The following is a 19863-nucleotide window of genomic DNA, read 5'->3' on the forward strand; positions in this document are numbered from 1 at the left end:
CTCTCTGCCTACTTGTGCTTTCTCTGTGTCAAATAAATAAATAAAATCTTTAAAAAATAAATAAATAAATAAATAAAATGGTTAATGGTTAACTATTGTAAATGTTACCTCAATTTTTAAAAAACCTAGACGAACACACACTTTGACCTTGAAACTGCATTTTTAGGACTTTACCCCACAGATACATCAGCCCCAGGACTGCCGGTGTGTGCAAAGTCACCATGTGGGGTGGCCCATGTCCCGCCCTCTCCACAGGGCTCTGAGCCTGCAGGACTAGAAGGGGAACAGGTGGGCAGGTGTTTGCTGCCCCCAAACAGCCCCAGTGCGTCAGCGCCCACCCACTCCCTTTTCCCCCAAGCTCCCCCTCATGCTAGCCCCGGGGGCTGGTTCCCTCTACCTGGCCCTCCTCTGTGAGTCCTGCCCCTCAGGTGCACCTTTTGCACACACCCTGCCTTCCTGTGGGGACCCGTAGCACTGAACAAATTAGCAAGAAATTAGAGACACCCTGAAACACAACACATCCAGTTTTGTGAGATTCAATACATGACCCCAGTTCAATTGGAATTGCCATTAAACAATGAATATTTTCTTTTTTTTTTTTAAGATTTTATTTATTTATTTGACAGAGAGAGACACAGCGAGAGAGGGAACACAAGCAGGGGGAGTGGGAGAGGGAGAAGCAGGCTTCCCGCAGAGCAGGAAGCCTGATGTGGGGCTCGATCCCAGGACCCTGGGACCATGACCTGAGCTGAAGGCAGACACTCAAAGACTGAGCCACCCAGGCGCCCCATGAATATTTTCTTAGTATAAGTATGTCCCAAACAGTGCATGGGGCATACTTATACCAAAAATTATTGGTGTTCATTGGAACTTTTCATTTAACTGGGTGCCCTGTCTTCTTGCTAAATATAAGCAAATCATGGTTCTTGGAATGGAAGAGTATGCATTTGTAAAAAAGACAAGAATTTTTTAATGTATTTATATGAGATTATCTCCAAGGTCTATCATTAAGTAGCAAAAACAATGTGTAGAACAGAGGTCTTGGTGAGTCACCATTCATGTGGACAAGGGGTCAAGGAGGCACACGTGCACACATGCATGTAAATACAGTGTGTGTGTGTTTGCACGAGCATAGATGAATAATTCTAGCAGGTTACAGTGGGTGCTTCTGGGAGAGAAACCGTATGCTGTTGACAGACTGTAAACATGTCCGCAAGTCATTCCTCCCCCCATCCAAGCCCTTGGGTTGGCCACGGGACTTTGTTTGGGCCAATGGGATGTCAGCCAAGGTGACACAGTCAAGGTTTAAAGGGCACTTGTGCCTGGAGCTTGTCCCTGCACTGGTCTCAGGTCCCTGCAATCCTGCCAGGCCAGCCTGCTCCATTAGGACAGACATGTGGCCCATCCCCATCATCCCAGCTGACACTGGCCAATCGCCATGTGAATGAAGAGACCATTCAGCCCCAGCTGACCCACAGAACCACAAGAAATAATAAATGTTTGTTGTCCTGCACTAGATTGTGGGATGATTTGTTACATGGTGACTGCTAACTGAGATAGTGACCAGATGAAGAGTAGGAGCAAGCCAAGCAAAGACCCAGGCAAAGGGAATGACAAGTACAAGACCCAGAAGTGAGAGCAAGTGTGGAGAGGCCACAGACTCACTCCAGTGTAGCTAGAGCAGAGAATCAAGGAGCAAAGAAAGATGACAGGACATAAGCAAGGAGGTTGCAGTGCCCTAGGGCTGTGATGAGGGGCCGGGTTAAGCTGGGGAGCCATGGAAGACTTTTAAGTAGGGGAGTGAACAGATCTGTCTCACCTTCTCTTGGATGGATGATGGATGGATAGATGGATGGTTGGATGGTTGGATGGATGGGTGATGGATGGGTGGGTGGACGGATGAGTGATGGATAGATGATGGATGGTTGGATGGATGGGTAACGGATGGATGATGGATGGATAGATGGATGGATAGATAGATGATGGATGGATGGGTAGATGGATGGATAGATGGAGGGGTGATGGATGGATGGATGGATGGATGGATGGATGAAGGATGGGTGGATATATGATGGATGAATAGAGAGATGACAGATGGACAGAAGGATGGGCCATGGATGGGCGGATAGATGGATGGGCAGACAAATGGATGATGGATGGATGAATGGTGGATGAATGGATGGATGATGAATGGACAGATAAACAGGTGATGGATGGACAGAGGGATGGATGGGTGGACAGATGGTGGATGGGTGGACGACTGGATGATGGATGGACAGATGGACAGATGGATGGGCATGGCCTATATGCCAGGCATGTGTTAGACATGTGGGACCTCAAAGGGAATTTGCTGTGGTCCCTGCTCCCAGGAGTGGATTTTCTCACTGAGAGGACAGCTTTGGTGGGACGCTGGCTGCCCAACAGGTATCATCCCTCTGGGTGTGGCATCTGTGCAGTGGGTGTTGGTGTTCTAGGCCCAGGGTGAGGGGTTCTGATTCCCATACCACCCCCAGGCTCACCCCAATTAATGTCCAGTCCTCTCTAACTGCTCCAGTGTGTCCCCAGCCCCTGCTTGGATGAAGGGTGGGGTGCACGACTTAACTGCACTGGAGAGATGGGGGCTCACACAAGAGGGGATGCAATGGGGCCACCCCGGAGGGCTGGGAACAGGGACTGAAAACTCAGATGCTGATGGGGCCAGGCAGGGGAGGCTAGCAGATGGTCAGAGTGGGCTCCTGCACCCACAGACAGTAGTACCTACTGACCACGTAAGCACGCGGGACAAATTACCTCTCTTAATGCTCTGTGCCCACACCAAAGTGACAACTGTGACCCTCAGGAAACGCAGGTCCAAGGAGGCTCAATAAAAGTTACGAGCTTGTAGGTGGCAGAGGCAGGATTTGAACCCACACCCTCAGGCTCTGGAGTCCCACCAGTGCACGACCAGAGGTGGGGGGGGGTGCATACACTGCATATTCCATAGCCAGAGGGGCCCAGTGCTGCCAGACACCTGATTTTTTTTTAAAAAGACACCAGAAATCCAGGGCTTTTGTGTGAAACCTCCTAATTTGTAAACATTGACCAGAAATTGAATTTTTACTTTTAAATAGACAGCAGGGGGAAAAGCTCAGAGGTCAGATTCAGCCCTGGGTCTGCCAGTGAACATGACCTCTGCCCGAGAAGCACAACCCACTGGACACCAGTTGTGGTGGGTTGGATGCTGGCCTCGCTGAAGGGTTTGTCCACCTGCTCACCCCCAGAGCCCACGGATGGGCCCTAAATCCAAGACAGGTGTCCCAGTAAGATGCAGGCGGAGCTCAGAGTGACCGATCTGCAAGCCGAGGGCCCCCTGGCACCTCCAGGACCTGGGGGAGCCTGGACAGGATCCTCCCCTGGAGCCTCAGCAGGAGCCTCTCAGACCCGCAGCCTCAGGGGAAGAAGACTCCGCCGTTGATTTAAGCTGCCCAGTGTGCAGTGATTTGTTACAGCACCCAGGACACTGATACAGAAGGTCAGGAGGAGACCCCAAATGGCTCTGTATCCCACCTTCCCCTTTTCACACGTGGAAGTAGAGGCAGCCCAGAGCCCAACCTAGAATGCTACAGGGAAGGAGCTGATTTACACATGGGGAAACTGAGGCCCAGAGAGGTGAAGGGACAGAGCTGAGCTCCGGCAGCAGGCCAGGCTAGAGATCTGATGAGCACCCTGCTCTCCAAACTCCCAGCAGGGGAGACCCTCCAACACCTGTCGACTTCCTTACGTGTATGGCCCAGACTATTACTTGCTTAACATTTTATTTTAAGTAGACTCCATTTATAAACATAACTGGGTTGGGGCGCCTGGGTGGCTCAGTCGTTAAGCCTCTACCTTCGGCTCAGGTCATGATCCCAGGGTCCTGGGGTCAAGCCCCGCATGGGGCTCCCTGCTCAGCCGGAAGCCTGCTTCTCCCTCTCCCACTCCCCCTGCTTGTGTTCCCTCTCTCACTGTCTCTCTGTCAAATAAATAAAATCTTTAAAAAGAAAAAAAACATAACTGGGTTTATTTTTTAAGGAAATGGCAGGAAATGACTCAAGTCTTCATCAATAGATGATCAGACCCATGGAGTGGGTCAACCACGCACCGGAGCGTCCCTCGGCCACAAGCAGGAGCGAGGCGCCCACACGCACGGCCCCGGGGACGGACCCCGAGCCCACGATGCTCAGGGAGGGAACCAGACACAGAAGGCCACACGGGGTGTGAGTCCATGTGGGTGACACGTCCAGCACAGGCTCATCCACGGACGGGAAGGGGGCTCTCGGGGGCTGGGGGCTGAAGGAGGGTCTGGGGGGGTGGTATGATGGCTGATGGGAACAGGGTTTCTTTTTGGGGAGATGGAACATTCTGGGATGAGGGTTTCTGTAAATGTACTAAAACCTCTGAATTGTACAATTTAAATGGGCAAATTTTATGGTATTGAATCCTAAATTTTTTTTTCCATTTGTTTGAGGAAAGGAGGAAACTGCCTATTGCTCCCACCAGCCTCTGGTTTGAGGCCTAGTAGAGTTTTCCTGACAAGCACTAGAATGAACATGCCATGATCATAATGGGAAGTGTCCGTCCAGGCAATTTTTGCTAGGACAAACCAGTGGAAGTTTGTAGGCAACCAGGATGTTTGCACAGCCTCTAAATCCTCCTCCCCAGGGAAGTTCCAGAGTATGGGGATGCGGGGGGCGGGGGGGGGACTCTGCAGGTGCCTGGGGCAGGGCAGGAGCACAGCTAGGCTAGGTCTGCGGTGGCCGCGCTCCTGGTGAGCAAAACCGAGTCCTGCCATGAACTTGAGACTCCGGTACATGCTTTACATTCATTATCCCTCAATTCTGAAGGTCTGACCCCAAATTAAAAAGTACCTCCCCACAGGGCGCCTGGGTGGCTCAGTTGGTTAAGCGACTGCCTTCAGCTCAGGTCATGATCCTGGAGTCCCGGGATCGAGTCCCGCATCGGGCTCCCTGCTCAGCGGGGGGTCTGCTTCTCCCTCTGACCCTCCCCCCTCTCATGTGCTCTCTCTCTCTTCTCATCCTCTCTCTCAAATAAATAAATAAATAAAATCTTTAAAAAAAAAAAAGTACCTCCGCACAGAAACTTACTACTCATAAAGGAGACAAAGGTCACCCTAGCCAGCGCGTGGGTCTCCTGGGCCCTCTAACAAAGCAGCACAACCGGGACAGCTGACAACAACGGGACTTTATTGTCTCCCGGTTCTAGAGACCAAAGGTCCAAAATCAGATGTGGGCAGGGGGCACTCCCGCTGGAGGCTCCAGGGCAAGGCCCCAGCTTCTGCCGGCAGCGATGGCCCCAGGCCCCTGCAGGCACACGCTCGTCGCTGCCTCTGTCGGCACATGGCTGCTCCCTACGTATGTGTCCGTTTCTCTCTCTTTAGAAGGACACCATCCTGTTAGACTCCCACGCTCTGGGGCGCCTGGGGGGCTCTGTCGGTCTGACTCTCGATTTCGGCTCAGGTCATGATCTCAGGGTCGTGAGATGGAGTCCTGCTTCTGGCTTCCCGCTCAGCGGGGAGCTGCTGGAGACTCTCTCCCTCTCCCTCTGCCCCTCCCCCTGCTCTCTCTCTCTCTCTCTCTAAATAAAGATTTTCGGTCCATCCTAATCTAATAATCTAGGACAGCCTCATCATCACCAGATTATATCTGCAAATAAAGTCACATTCTGAGGTCCCAGTGGACATGAAGTGCGGGGGGGGACACCATTCTTACCAATACACCAGGTGACCCAAGTTTCCAGAATCGGTATCAGGACTGGCATCCATCCCCGCCTCTTGCTTTGCTTAATGGGGAAGACACAGCACAGCCCTGTGCTTCCTGCCCAGGATGCACAACCTGAACCCAGTCGTGAGCAAACACCCGTCGGACACCAGCCAAGAGACAGCTGCAAAATCACCAGTGCACGGGGCACCCCGCTCTTCGCACTGGGAGTCTCACATTCACACCACAGTCCTAGGTCCCTCAGGACATCAGAACATCCTGCCAGGCGTTCGTGTATGCCCTGTATGATCACCATGCCTCCAATCTAACTCACTTCACCCATAACATGAGGCATGTGGGGCAATTTTTGTTTGTTTACTTTCTAACTGTGGTAGAATACACATAAGAGTCACCATCGTAACCATCACATGAAGCACACTCACACCATCCTGCGACCACCCCCACCCTCCGTCTCCAGAACGTTCCATCTCCCCACACGGAGACTCTGTCCCCACAAAGCACAGACTCCCCACCCCCTGCCCCAGCCCTGGCTCCCACCCTCTCCTCTCTGTCTGTGTGGACGGGACTCCTCTGGGGACCTCCTGGGAGTGGGGTCCTGCGGGATGTGTCCTTCTGGGTCTGGCTCCTCTCGCTGAGCCCCGTGTCCTCGAGGTCCTGCACGTCGTGGCAGGTGTCAGGGTCCCTTCTTTCCTAAGGCTGGATTGTGTTCCCGCGCATGGATGGACCGTGCTGGGTGCATCCTTCACCTGTGCATGGACACTGGGGTGTTTCCCCCATTTATTTGGCCTCTGTGACTCGTGCGGCTGTGAGCACGGGGCTGTGGGTACCTGTTGGGGTCCCTGCTTTTACTCCTTTGGCGTGTACACCCAGACGTGGGATGACTGGGTCACATGGGGATTCTGTTTAACTTTTCTGGACGGTCTTAATACACATTGAATCATGACCAGGAGTTGTGCACTAGGTTAGAATATCACGTTGCCTACAGCAAATCCAATGGTGTTTGAGTTGCTGGAGTTACGCCCTGTCTAGGGAAGCTTCTGTCCACCTCCCTGTGGCGTCTACAGGAGTGAAGTCTACACATCTACATATTGAAACATATCTTAAGTTATTATGCATTGTTGTCATTGTGTTTCTCCTTTTTATTGCTGCTTTGTTACATCACATCGATTCTCAGGGGAAATAAATGTGCAGGGAGGTGTTACATATATATACATTTGAAGTTCATTTCGTGGTGGAGGGTTGCGAAATACTGGGTATAAATAAGTAGCGGTTAATCCAACAGGACTGCAAGCAGTTGTCTTAAACTGGTGGTTCCCAAACATTAACGGATGTTGGAATCACCAGGAAACGTTGATTGCTGGGCCCACCCCGAGTTTCTGACTCAGCAGCTCTGGGGTGGAGCCCAGGAATGGGCATTTATAACAAGTTCCCAGATGTCTGGGCACCACACACTGTTCAGCATTGGTTTAAGCCAATCTGGTAATCCCATCCCCCTTGCTATGAATGGGTTTTGCCATTTGGGGCCAATGAGGTGTGGCAGGGTGGGGTGGGGGGAATGGTGGACAGTCTCTTACAAAGAGAACTAAGGAAGGGATGGTCTTTTTCTTCCAGTGTACATGGTTGGATCCATGTGTGATGCCTAGTGCTGTGGCTGCCATTTTGTGACCATGAGGGCAGCTAAGCCAGCATGCTAAAGATGGCAGCACAAAAAGATGGAAAGACCCAGGTCTTTAAGGATGTTGTCAAGCCACTGAATTAAGTCATCCTGGAGACACCCTACCCCTTGCTTTGAGGAATAAGCTGCATTTCAGGTAAAAACATCTCTACTCAGTTAACCTCCCATGGTTCCCTTGCATATCACCAGCATATGAAAACCACACTTCAGGAAAAACTGAGTGACACAGAGTCCTGGTCATTTCACTGACATGTGTGCAGGCTTGAGCTCCATTCCCTCCCCAGCCAGAACCAGTCCACCTGGCCAGGGTCACTGTCTTTCTGTGCCCCACTGCACCATGAGCAGAGCTGGGCACACAGTTTAAAAACTTTCGTTCATGGAGAGCTTGTGAGAGGGCATGAGTGAGGGCACCTCAAAAAAGCAGAAAGCTCTCGGGGCGCCTGGGTGGTTCCGTGAGTGACGCATCTGTCTTCGGCTCACGTCATGATCTCAGGGGTGGGAGATCGAGCCCCACATCGGGCTCCCTGCTCAGCGGGGAGCCTGCTTCTTCCTCTACCTCTGCCCCTGCTCATGTGCTCTCTCTCTCTCTCGCTTACTCTGTCTCTCAAATAGATAAATAAAATCTTTTTAAAAAATTTAAAAAGCAGAAAGATCCTATCAGTGGAATTTTTGTGAAAGGGGAAGTCCAATATGTCAAAATGGTATGAGTGAGAGGAAGACAGGACTGGTGGTCCACAGAGCTTGATGCAAATTCTGGCTTGTCCACAGTGCGGGTTCACTTTGTTAACAACAAAATTTTGCTCAGACATCCACCCTTCAGAAAGGTCAGAAGATCGGGGACAACTAGAGCTGAGCTGTCCAACAGGGCAAGCACGTGTCTCGTATGACCACCTGAATTTAATTTAAAATTAAGTAAAATTAAAATTTAGTTCGTTTGTCACACTAGCCACATTTCAAGGGCTCTGTGGCCACGCGGGGCTACCACATTGGACAGCAGAGATCTCCAACATTCCATCGCCTCAGGAAGGTCTTTGGGCAGTGATGATGCGGTTCACCACACAGCTGGTTTAGGCAAAGTTCACCGGACACAAGTCTGGCAATGAGACATGAGGGGAAGCTGGCTGGGCACTTCTGGGAAAGGCTCCCTTACTCATGAAAGGACCCCACGGGAAGAAGGCTCTTTTCTGTAGGATGATGGGACAGCCAGGAGAGGACCTGGTCTGAGAGGGAAGTCAATGTCAAGGGTGGCGTACTCGTCTCCTGGGGCGGCTGTCACCCCACAGATGGGGCAGCGTGGAACAACAGAAGCATATTCTCTCACAGTCTGGAGACTGGAAGCCTGAGATCTAGGTGTTCAGGGCTGGACACCCCAAGGAGGGTCCTTCCTGCCTCCTTCAGAGCCTGGCGGTCCTTGGTGTCCCTGTACGGGCAGCCAGGTCACTCTGTTCTCCGCCCCCCCTTCACATGGCCCCCTTCTCCAGGTGTCCTCACACGACTTACAAGGACACGTTAGATTCAGGGCCCACCCTACTCCAGCATGACCTCTTCTTTTTTTTTTTTTTTTAAAGATTTTATTTATTTAATTGACAGAGAGAGACATAGTGAGAGAGGGAACACAAGCAGAGGGACTGGTAGAGGGAGAAGCAGGCTTCCCACGGAGCAGGGAGCCCGATGTGGGGCTCGATCCCAGGACCCTGGGATCATGACCTGAGCCGAAGGCAGAAGCTTAACGACTGAGCCACCCAGGCACCCCAAGCATGACCTCTTCTTAATTATATCTGCAAAGACCTTGTTTCCAAACAAGATCACGTTCTAAGGTTCCAGGTGGACGTGAATTTGGGGGGATGTTATTCACCCCAACACAGATGAACAGAGCCTGGATCCATGATGAGGTCACCGAGCTGCTGAGTTAAACAGCCACAGAGCTGCCGCCCGGGGTCTCTTCTCACGTGAGAAAATGGACATCCTGTACCTCAATGCTCTGAGTGCGGTTTAGGGTGATGCAGCCGGAGACATCTCATCTGTAAAATGGGTGGGCAACCTCAGGGTTGTGAGGATAATGCACACCGATCCACGCACAGCACTCAACTGTGCGCCTAGAACTCAGACGCCACGTTCCCGTCTCTGTCCTCCAGGGCTCCGCCTTCTCATCTCAAACAGGGATCATTCTAGGGTTTTGTGAGGCTTCCAGGCAAACAAAGCAGAGGACTGAGACTGTTTCAGACCCCATGGGGCCCAGGTCAGGGCCCTTCATCTATCAGAGACACCTGTGGGCTCCGTCTCCACAGAAGTGTCCCTGCTTCTCTCCACCCCCATGTTGCCCTGGTCCAGGTCATCTCTCCTTGCCCCCTCCTGGGTCCCTCTGCGGCCCTTCTGGCCCCCACCCCCACCCCATTTCCACAGAGCTACCAGAAAGACCCTTTCGAAACTTCAAACTCCACCCTTTGATCCCTGCTTAAAACCACCTACACGCAAACTTGCCCACAAATCTCTTATTCCTCTCCTTCTCTCCATAAGCTCCAGACACATGGGTCCCCTGCTGTTACCCAAACATGCCAAGCTCATTCCCTGCCACTGGGCCTTTGCACTTGCCGTGCCCCTGCCTGGAACTCTCTTCCCTAGTTGTTTCGTGTCTGAGGCCTCATGGTTTCAGGTCTCAGTCTAAATGTCATCTCCTGAGAGATGCCTTCCCCTACTACCCCTGCTGAAGTAACCACCCAGTCGCTTACTCTGGCATCACTTTATTTAAATTTCTGCATTTTAATTTAGCACCTGCCAAGATCGGCCATTTATTTGTTCTCTTCTGTATTTACTGTCAGTGTCTCCCTCTAGAATCTAAGCCCGGTAAAAGCAGGGACCAGATCTTCCTTATTTCCCACCAGGTCGTCAGCGCCTGGCAGGACGGGCATGCATTTGATATTTGCTGCGTTGACAAAAAAGTCATGATCATGGGAATAACCCAACAGCCTGCACCCCGCAATGCAAGCATCTGAATTCTGAACATTCTAAACCCCCCATACCCACAGCCAAGGGGCAGACTCGGCTTCCCCGTGCTTGAAGTCCACAGCACCATCCAGGAAACAGCCCTGCTACAAAGCCAGTCCTGAACCCAGTCAGGCCTGTAGACCCGTTGCCAGGATTCAGGAAAAGAAAGGGCAAGGGACCAAGTTAAAAGATGCCACAAGAAAAGGGACAGATCCCGGATGTGGGGCAGTCCATGGCCCTGGCAAGTCCACGGTTAGGCCTGAGGCTCTACGCATCTCCTAGGCTCCCCCGTGATACGATGCTCAGACCTGAACCATGCATGGAGGAGGGAGGGTCTGGGACACTCAAAATGGCGACACTACCAGGGACGCAGTACTTTCCTGGGGTTGCCATAACAAAGTACCACAAGCCGGGCAGCTTACAACCATGGAAGGTATGCTCTCCCAGCTCTGGAGACCCAGAAGTCAGAAATCAGGGTGTAGGCAGGACCACGTACCCTCTGGAGGCCCCAGGGGATGGTCCTCCCAGCCTCCTCCAGCTCCTGGGGGTGGTAAGCAGCAACCTCTGCCTCTCTCCTCACGTGGCTTCTCCCTGTGTGTCTGTGTCATTTCCCTCTTCTGACGACGACACCAGCCTACTCCAGGATGACCTCATTTTAACTTGATTATGTCTACAAAGACCCTATTTCTAAAGAAGCCTGCATTTGCAGGTGCCCATGGACATGAATTCAGCAGGGGACACTACTCAACTCAGCCCTGGGAGAGACGGGACAGGAAGTGTTGGGGACAGTTGTAAAGGGAACAGACAGAACCAAATGGAAACGCATTAACTTCCAGGGTCCTGGTCCCAAAAAGCCAATCGAGGGGGTGTGAATCCTGCCCGATGTTCGATGACATTTTGGAATCTCTGGTGATTTCTCAGACGGGACAATGAGCTGTGGGTAAGATGACCGCTTTCTTGGGAGACCGTGCGGAAGCACTTAACAGTCAGTGTCATCAGGGGGAGCTTACTCTACTGGTTCGCCGAAAAGCACACACAGGGGTAGACATTTGCGTAGAGAAGGTAAAATGTTTACAGTCGTAGGTAGAGATACACAGGTGCTCTATTCGTCCGACTCTTCCGTCTGTTTGAAAGGTTCACAATAAAGCACCAGGATAAAAGAAGGTCCCTCGCTTTACACCCCATCCCGAGTCCCACAGTCTCCCATCGAATCCTGCAGTCCGGCTGGGCGCGGCCCCTTTCCAGATACCCCCTCCCCGCGCCCCCCACCTTGGCCAAGGCATCTGCAGGTTCCGACCCGGCGGTCAGCGAAGACGCTTTTTAATGGTGGTCTGGGGGATAGGATGCGCCCACCGAAGTCCTCCCCCCACCGACTCCTCTAGCAATACCAATGGAGCGGGAGAATGTTTCACCTGCGCATGCGTGTTCTCCACCCACCTGCCGCCCTCTCCCCGCCCCTCCCCACGTGACGCCGTGGGAACCCTGACCCCAGCACCGCCCCATTGGGGGCGGCCAGCGCCGCGCAGGCTGGAGATGGGGGTCCAGGGTGGTGGGGAGAGGAGTAAGGATAGAGAAGAGAGACCTGGCTCTCAGGGTCGAAGAGAAGGGGGAAGGGGAGCCCCAACCTAGGAGTCCGGGGAAGATGTAATCCCAGGGATCCCGGCCGGCGCACTCACCCGCACGATGTAGGAGACCCCGGGCCCCAGGACCCTGGCGTCTGGGTGTAACCAGCCGTGCGCCGGCTTGTGGATGAAGCTGCCTTTGCGGATCCACTCGTCGGCGGCGGCGTCCGGGGGCCCGGCCACCCCCCGCGCGCCGCGCGATCCCCGGGCCCCGGCAGCCCGGCAGCGGCTGAGCGCGGGCAGCGGGCAAGGCGCGGCGCAGCGCGGCTCGCAGGCGCCCAGGACCGCCGCCGCCAGCGCTGGGACGCCAGCCGGGCCGACCGGCTCGGGCTGGGAGTCGGCGGCCCCCGCGCCCCCGGTCGTGCGCGGTGCCGCCGGGCCCCGGCCCAGGAAGCCCACAGGGGCGGCGAACTTCCACTGCGGCATGCGCGGCAGCAGCGCGCAGAAGGTGGTGGGCGCCTCGGGCTCCGGGGGCGCAGGGGGTGCGGGGGGCGTGCGCCCGCCCGGACCCTGCGTCATGGCCGCGGTCGCCCGACCGAGCCCGACCGGGCGCTGCGCCTGGCGCGGAGGAGGCCCTCCCCTCCGTCCCGCTCCCTCCCGCTCCCTCCCCGCCCCCCGGCCCGGTGATGTCATCCGCCCGGCCCAGCGCGCAGCCGCGGGGGGCTGCGCCCCTGGGACCCGGGCCCTGGGCGTCCCGGCGCCTGCAGGGAGGCTGGGGAAATTGAGGCCCGCTGAAGGCATGGAGGCTGCCTCGGATCCAGCAGCCAGGGAGGGAGCAATGTTTCCAATCCAAGACCCGGACAGCGACCCCAGCTTCGCCCCCCACCCGTTGCCCAAATTCCTAGAAGGACAGAGGTGGGAGAGATAGAAATCACCTGCCTTCTCCCGTTTTTGACTGATGGGAAAACTGACGCCTGGAAAGGGGTGGGGACGCGGTCAGGGAAGGAGAGAGCCCCAAACCCTAAGGTCAGGCCCCTCCCTTCCCACTGTTCCAGCTGAAAGGTACTTGAAAATTATGCCCTGCTCGGTTTCCTAATGAGGAAACTGAGACCCAGAGAGGGGCACGCAGCGGAGACTCGGGCCCAGGAGTGTGGGTTGGGCTGTCTGGGTCTGGGAGGGAGGAGCGAAGCCCAGTCCCCCTTCTGCTGCTCTTCCCTGGGCTTCAGTTTTCCAGGCTGTAAGCCAGGGGCATGAGCTGGGGGGTCACGGGCTCCTCCTCCATTTCTGGGGAGCTCTGTCTGGCATCAACCCAACTGAACTCTTGGGCCTCGGCCTCTCAGGCCGGCCTGCCCCTCCGTCTCCAGCCTCTTTGTCCCCCACCCAGACCTCAAAGGCTTCCTTCTGCACCGGGGGTCGAGAGGCCCCGGTCATCGCAGGACCCAGCCTCCTGGCCTCAGTCTCGACAGAGCCTCCTTCCCCTCCCCCGCCTGGGGTGGGGCTGACTGCCGGGAAACAAAGGGAGGGGGCCGGGGCGCGCGGGCAGGTGGGGAAGGAGGGGTGAGGCTGCCTGGAGCGGGATCGATAAATCAGAGAAATGAAATCACAGCCTGGCGGTGGCCCGCGAAGCCTGTGGAGGAGGAGGCGAAGCGGGGGAGGGACTCGCGGCGGATTGGCCGGCGTTGGGGTGAGGCGGAGGTCGGTGATGCTGCCCCAAGCCTGCGTGTGTCACGCTGGGACTGCTCTGGGTGCATCTGCAGGGTCGGGATGAGAGGGTATACAGCGCTCAAGTCCTTGGGGTCTGCTGGGGGGGGGGGGCGTTGTCGGGGTCTGGAGCCTCCATCTGGGTTTGTGTGTGTTGTGTGTCTCTACATACATGTGGACCGTATGAGAGTTGGCCTGTTTGTCTACTGTGTGTAGATTTGAACATGTGTATGCATGTGAGGGGGGCATCTGGGTTCTCCTGAGGGGTGGGTGTGCATGTATGTGTAGGAGTTCTGGTGTGTATCCACCTACATGGGTAAAGGGGTGCATGTTCAAGTTTGGCATTTCCAGGCTGGGGAAAAGGGACAGAGTAAGGGTCATGCATCTCAGGACCCCTCTGGGTCATGCCTGAGGTGCCACCCCTGGGCCATCTCCTCATGGTGGCAGTCTGTCCCTCCCAAGCTCCTGGGTTAGGGTCTTTCTGGGTCAGGGGTTTATAAGACCTGGGCTTATCACACAGGAGGTTCAGTCACATGACACCATCCATGTGTTTCCTTCCTGTCCCTAGGGAAGCATGGCAGGAACAGAGCCCAATGGCCAAGATTCAAATCCTGGCATCAGAGAGACACAAGGGCTCAGCGTGTGCCCTCAGGCAAGGGTCCAATCTCTCCAAAGCCCCATTTTCTCTCAGTAAACACTGACTGCCTCCTGAGTTGCTGTGACGCTTAAATGATCTTTATCAATATCTGAAACATGGTAGGCACCTACTGATGATGGAAATTAGAATACATTAAACTCCTATACATCCTTCAAAACCCAGTTTCAATGTCCCCTCTTCCAAGAAGCTTACCTGGCTTCCCCCATTCAAAGCCCTGGCTCTTACCCAGCCCTGGATCCCTCCTCTGGTCCCATCCAGTCCCCCGGGGGCTGCAGAATTGGGGGGCTGGATCTTAAGAGCAGCATTTAAGTCTCCTTCCTTTGATGTGGACAGCGGGTTAAATGCACTCACATGTGTGATGCTGACAGCTCTTGTACCACAGAGAGATTTATTGGCAGGCCCCTAGAGGGAGGAGTATCAGCCTGATTTGGGGCTGGGACCAGCGCAGGCAGCTGTGCTTCCTTGAGAAGCAGGGAAGAGCCCAAGTTTAGCAGAAACCCAAGCTGTGTTGGGGATGCAGGCCCTAGCAGGGTGGACACCGAGTTCTAGGACACAGGAAGCTCATCCCCAGCCAGCCGCTGGGGAGGGCTGGGGCTCTCCCTTTCTCTGCCTGGCCTGACTTGGCCTGGTGTGACCAGAAGGAAGAAACTGGGGCACTGGACGGAAGCTCACCCTGCACAGGGCTGCAGGGTCACAGCCTCCAGGGACCAAAAGAAGCAAGTGGCCTAGAAGGACCTCAGAGTTCAGAAAAAAGGAGGAAAGAGGCACCTGCCCCCCACTTCTCCAAGCGCCCCACCAGCCAAAGCCAGGCTCAGGAGGGGCCTGCCCACACCCCATGTGACCACAGAGGTAAACTGAGGCTCGGTCCAGGGGCAGCTGGGAGTCCTGACCCCAAAGGTGTCAGGGTGTGGTGTCCACACCCATGGTGGTAGCCCTTTTGGAGTGGCGGATGCCCATGGTGAACGCTGGGGCCCTGGCTGTGGTCATGGTGACCTGCTCAGGTCTGTGGGCACCAGGCCCAGGAGTCTCCTCCGGGGGGCGTGTGGCACGGGGCCGGCCCAGCATGGTGAAGGCGGGCCGGCGCTGACGGTAGGTGTTGGGGTCTGGGCTATCATACTGGCCAGGACCTGGTATCTCAGCAGGGTCCTGAGGGGGGCGAGCGGGGGGTGTGCGGCCTGCTACTGTGTAGCTGGGGCTGCTGGGCTTAGTGAATATCTGGGAGCCCCAGAGGGAGGGCAGGGTATAGGTGTTAGGGGCAGGGGCTGAGGTGTCCTGGAGCTGTGGTCGCAGGCGGGATCCCAGAGTGAAAGCCGGAGGCGTCCGGTGACGCACAGGGGCTACCTTCTCTGGGCTGTAGGCCCCAGGGCCTGGTGTCACCTCCAGACCTGTAAGAATGAGACAGGAGGGTTGGCAGGAGTCCTCACCTGCTCAAAGACCTTGCATGGCTGCCCATTGCCCCTATGCTTCCTGGAACTCACAGCACTTCTCGAGCAGCCCTGAGGTATCTCTCCTGCTTCCCAGACCTCCCTGTAGAGTAGTCTGTTCCCTCTCTCTTTGTGGTTTTAGAGAGAGGGGGGCAGAGGGAGAGAGAGAGAGAGAACCTTAAGCAGGCTCCACGCCCAGTGTGTGAGCCCAACGTAGGGCTCGATCTCAGGACCCTGAGATCATGACCTGAGCCAAAATCAAGTGTCAGATGCTTAACCGACTGAGCCACCCAGGTACCCCCCTGCCCCGTCCTCTTTTAAGCCTCCGGGCCTTTGCCCACACTCAACCTTCTGCCAGGCATACCTTCCATTTTCCCATTCCCACCTCCCAGGAGCTGCTTCTCTTCCTTCCAGATAGCCCCAAAGGCCCCTCCTTCCTGCTGCCTTTCCCACCCCCTCCTCCTAGGCAGAGCCCTCGCAGCCCTTCCAAGGACCTCCCCCAGGCTTGGGTCTTCCCCTCCAGACATGAGCACAGTGAGGTGGGATGGTCTCCACCTGGACCTAACTCTACCACCAGACTGGGGTCTTACAAAAAGCATGGGTATGTCAAATCTACTTCATCTCCTCAGCTTAATACATGTTTGAATGAATGAGTAGAAGGATGGGTGGTGAGTGGTTGGGTAAGGAGTGAATAAGTAGATGAATGGATCCATGGATATGTAGATAGTTGGATCAATAGCTGAACTGTGGATGGATGGATGGATGATTGCGTGGGTGGATGGATGGATCATGGAAGGATGAATGGATGGGTCATGGAAGGAAGGATGGAGGGAGGGAGGGATGGAAGGATGGAAGGATCATAGAAGGATGGATGGATGGACGTATGATGGAGGGATGGATGGAAGGATGGATGATTGGGTGGATGGATGGATCATGGAAGGATGAATGGATGGATCATGGAAGAATGGATAGATGGATGGATGGGTGATTGGGTGGATGGATGGATGGATGGATATGGAAGGATGGATGATTGGGTAGGTGGATGGATGGATGGATGGATGGATGAAAGGAAGGATGGATGGGTGGGTGGATGGGTAGATGATTGGGAAGCTGGATAAATGGGTTGATGGATTGTGGATGGATGGATGGATGGATGGATAATATACATGGAGGGTGGATGGAGGGATAGATGGATTGATAAATAGGTTGATGGATGAATCAGTGGATCAATAGATGGATTGGATGATTGAACAAGTGGATGGTTGGGTAGGTTGAATAGATAGGTGGGTGAATGGATGGATGGATGAACTGAAGGATCAGTGAGTGGATGAGCAAATGGGTGATAGGTCAAAAGATGAAAGGGTGGGTGGATGGGAGACTGGAATCAGGTCATTTAATCAGGTATGTCAGGTGGAAGTGAGTTGATTGGAGCCCGTGAAGGGGATTGCTCTATGCTCCACAGTCCCTACCATGCCCTTTGTCCCCCCCATGCCAAAGATGAGCCCCAGCTGCCCTCACAGCACCACATGTGCTCAGTGTCACTGTCACCCTGGCCCACTTCACGCATTCAGGTTCTCTCAGGGCCCCCAGCCCCTCCTCAGAGCCCCTTGATTTTGTCATCCAAAGACACTGAAGTTCCAGGAACTGGGTGAAGGGAGGGGAAGGAGAGGACTCTGAAAAGGCAGGGTCCTTGTGGAGCAGCACTGGTCAGATACTCACCCCGAGACTTGCCCCGGCCCTGCATGGAGTAGGCAGGGGTGCAGCTTCGGCCAAACCGGGTGACTTTTGGGTCCAGGAAGTAGACAGGCCCGGGGATGGTGTCCTGTGGAGATGCTGGGGGGAGGAGCCCAGAGTCCTAAGGGCACCTCCGATGCCCCCTCGACCCCGCTCAGTGCCCCTGGTCCACCCCAAGGCACTCCCACCCTCCAGACAGCCCCCAGCCCCACCTTGGACCACTGAGGCAGGGTTGCTCTGACCTAGGGGCCTGGGTCTCTGCCTTAACTTTGTCCTGATGAGCATTTCTGTGTCCTTGTGATCACAGCTGTCCCAGCCCTCAGACCAGGGAAGCAGCTGGTGGGTTGGTTGGAATTGCACGTACAGCAAGACTAGACCCTGAGGAGGGGCTCTTTGCATGCTTGGGCTTGTCCCTGGGTGGGACTGCGTGGGTCTCAGCATGGCTCCCCGTGAGCTGCGTCTCTGCCTCGGTCTCCTCAGTGGCGGGATGAGATGGAATGGCGGGAGGGTCCGTGGAGGGCGGCCCAGTGCGGGGCACCTCACTGCTGGGACCAGTCGCTGGGACTGATGTCATCGCCACTGGTGAGCCATAAATGCTCATGCCTCTGCGTGTCATGGCTGCGACACAAATTCACCGGGCGGCACAACACACGAGCTGGCACGGACTCACCGGGCAGCACGACACGCGAGCTGGCACGGATTCACCGGGTGGCACGACACGCCAGCTCATGGATTCACCGGGTGGCACAACATGCGAGCTGGCGCACAAGCACGTCCCAGCTCCAGGCCCATGCGTCTGCTGCCAGCCCTACCGAGTCCCTTTCTCCTGGGGGCTCTACTGAACCCCTCATCCTGCAAAGCCCAGACCACATGCCTCCCCCTCCAAGAAGTCTTCCCTGGGGAACCAGCAAAGTCTACCCTGGCCCCCCATCCACCCCTGACTCCCCGGCCTGTCTGTCCCTCTGTCCCAGGATGTCCCTGGGGAACCCAGGCCGCTCTGGGCCAGAGGTGAAGTTCTTAACCCTTCCTTGGAGCTTCTGGAGTTTTGTTTCAGGTTGGGTTGGGATTTTTGCTGATTCTAAAGGCTGAGAAGAAGCTGCTGCCCCACACGTCCGTCAGCCACCCCCACCCCAAACCTTCATCCCTGTGAATCAAAGTCCTCGTGCGGGACTCTCCCCAACCAGGGCGCTCCGGGACCTCAGCTCTAGAAAATGGGGTGATGGAGTCTGTGGGCATTCATGTGAAGGGCAGAGTGTTGCTAGAACGTGGCAGCGATTCCACTAACAGGAATGAGCAGTGAGCTGGGGCCACGGCCACCCACATTAGCGGCACTGACGGTGCTGACCCTCGCACACATCCTGATGCAGCTCTTCTGGCCAGGGGCAAGGTGGGCGATGCGGAAGCAAGGACCCCACTGACCGGGCCAGCCCCGCCGCCCACGGGCTGTCCGCACCACCCTGCCCTCTCCACAGCTGTCTGTGAGGAGCCCCGTCCTGCTGACGGAGATACTGAGGCTAGGACCCCCGTGAAGCCCATTTCCACTGCGCTGTCTAGGCACCAGGCACTGATCCTGGCTCACGGACGTCTGCAGGCACCTGTTGGTTTCATGTGAGGACAGCTCTGTAAGGGGCACACTGTCACTGTTCGTGGGGGAGGACACTGGGACACAGAGCCGCTGAGCAGCCTGTCCAAAGTCAGGCAGCAAGGAAGCCGCGAGGCCCAGGAGACAGGCTCAGGGCTCGGCAGCACGCTGCATTCTACCTTCCCTTCTTATCCAAGGACACAGAGGACATAGCGCTTCCCCAGGGTCACTCCGCAAGCGGGGGACGGGGCCTCGGGGACCTAGGGGAGACGGGAGGCTCAGAGGGCCCCTCCCCCACCCGTCCAGCCCCCACCGGCACCCAATCTTACCGATCTTACTGGGGCGGGGTCTCCAGAAGAGGGAGTAGGCTGGACTGACCGCCCTGGTGCAGTCGTGGTTGATGTAGCCCACGGTGGACGGCAGGACGTACAAGCCTGGCCCTGAGCCTGCGACCGAAGCCCTCAGGTCACAGCCTGCGGCTCCAGACGCTGACACAGGGGCGGGAACCCAGGGCCCAGCCCCTGAGCCCCGACCTGGGCTGCCTGCCACCCTCCATGGCAGGAGTGGGGGTGGGAGCTGCCCACCCCCCCACAGGGGGAAAGTGAGTGAGGGGCATTGTGAGTCAAACCTGAGTCAAAGGTAGGAGGGGCCACAGGGCCAGCAGTCTCCTCCTGCTTTAGGGCACATTGGGACAACCGAGGCCCAGACACAGAGATGCGTTGTCATGGTGGGGAAACCAAGGCCCAGACACAGAGATGCGTTGTCACGGGTGGGGAAACCGAGGCC

The 19863-nt window shown here is 55.7% G+C and overlaps 2 protein-coding genes across 2 annotated transcripts in view; both read right to left on the reverse strand.

The window, feature by feature from the left end:
* The window catches only part of SHC2 (SHC adaptor protein 2), a 34144-nt gene extending 21559 nt beyond the window's left edge, over nucleotides 1-12585 (reverse strand). Inside the window, exon 1 of the mRNA XM_032394620.1 lies at nucleotides 12093-12585. Within this exon, the coding sequence (XP_032250511.1) occupies nucleotides 12093-12557 (465 nt within the window). The 5' untranslated portion in view covers nucleotides 12558-12585. The remainder of the gene's footprint in view (nucleotides 1-12092) is intronic.
* Nucleotides 12586-15237: 2652 nt separating this feature from the next.
* ODF3L2 (outer dense fiber of sperm tails 3 like 2) overlaps nucleotides 15238-19863 on the reverse strand; it is a 5578-nt gene continuing 952 nt past the window's right edge. The window contains exons 2-4 of the mRNA XM_032394547.1: nucleotides 19416-19523; nucleotides 17481-17594; nucleotides 15238-15722 (exon numbers count right to left, since the gene is read on the reverse strand). Coding sequence (XP_032250438.1) covers nucleotides 15238-15722; nucleotides 17481-17594; nucleotides 19416-19523 — 707 coding nt within the window. The remainder of the gene's footprint in view (nucleotides 15723-17480; nucleotides 17595-19415; nucleotides 19524-19863) is intronic.

The sequence above is a fragment of the Phoca vitulina genome, unplaced genomic scaffold, assembly GCF_004348235.1.
Source record: "Phoca vitulina isolate PV1807 unplaced genomic scaffold, GSC_HSeal_1.0 scaffold81, whole genome shotgun sequence".
Classification (NCBI taxonomy): Eukaryota; Metazoa; Chordata; class Mammalia; order Carnivora; family Phocidae; genus Phoca; species Phoca vitulina.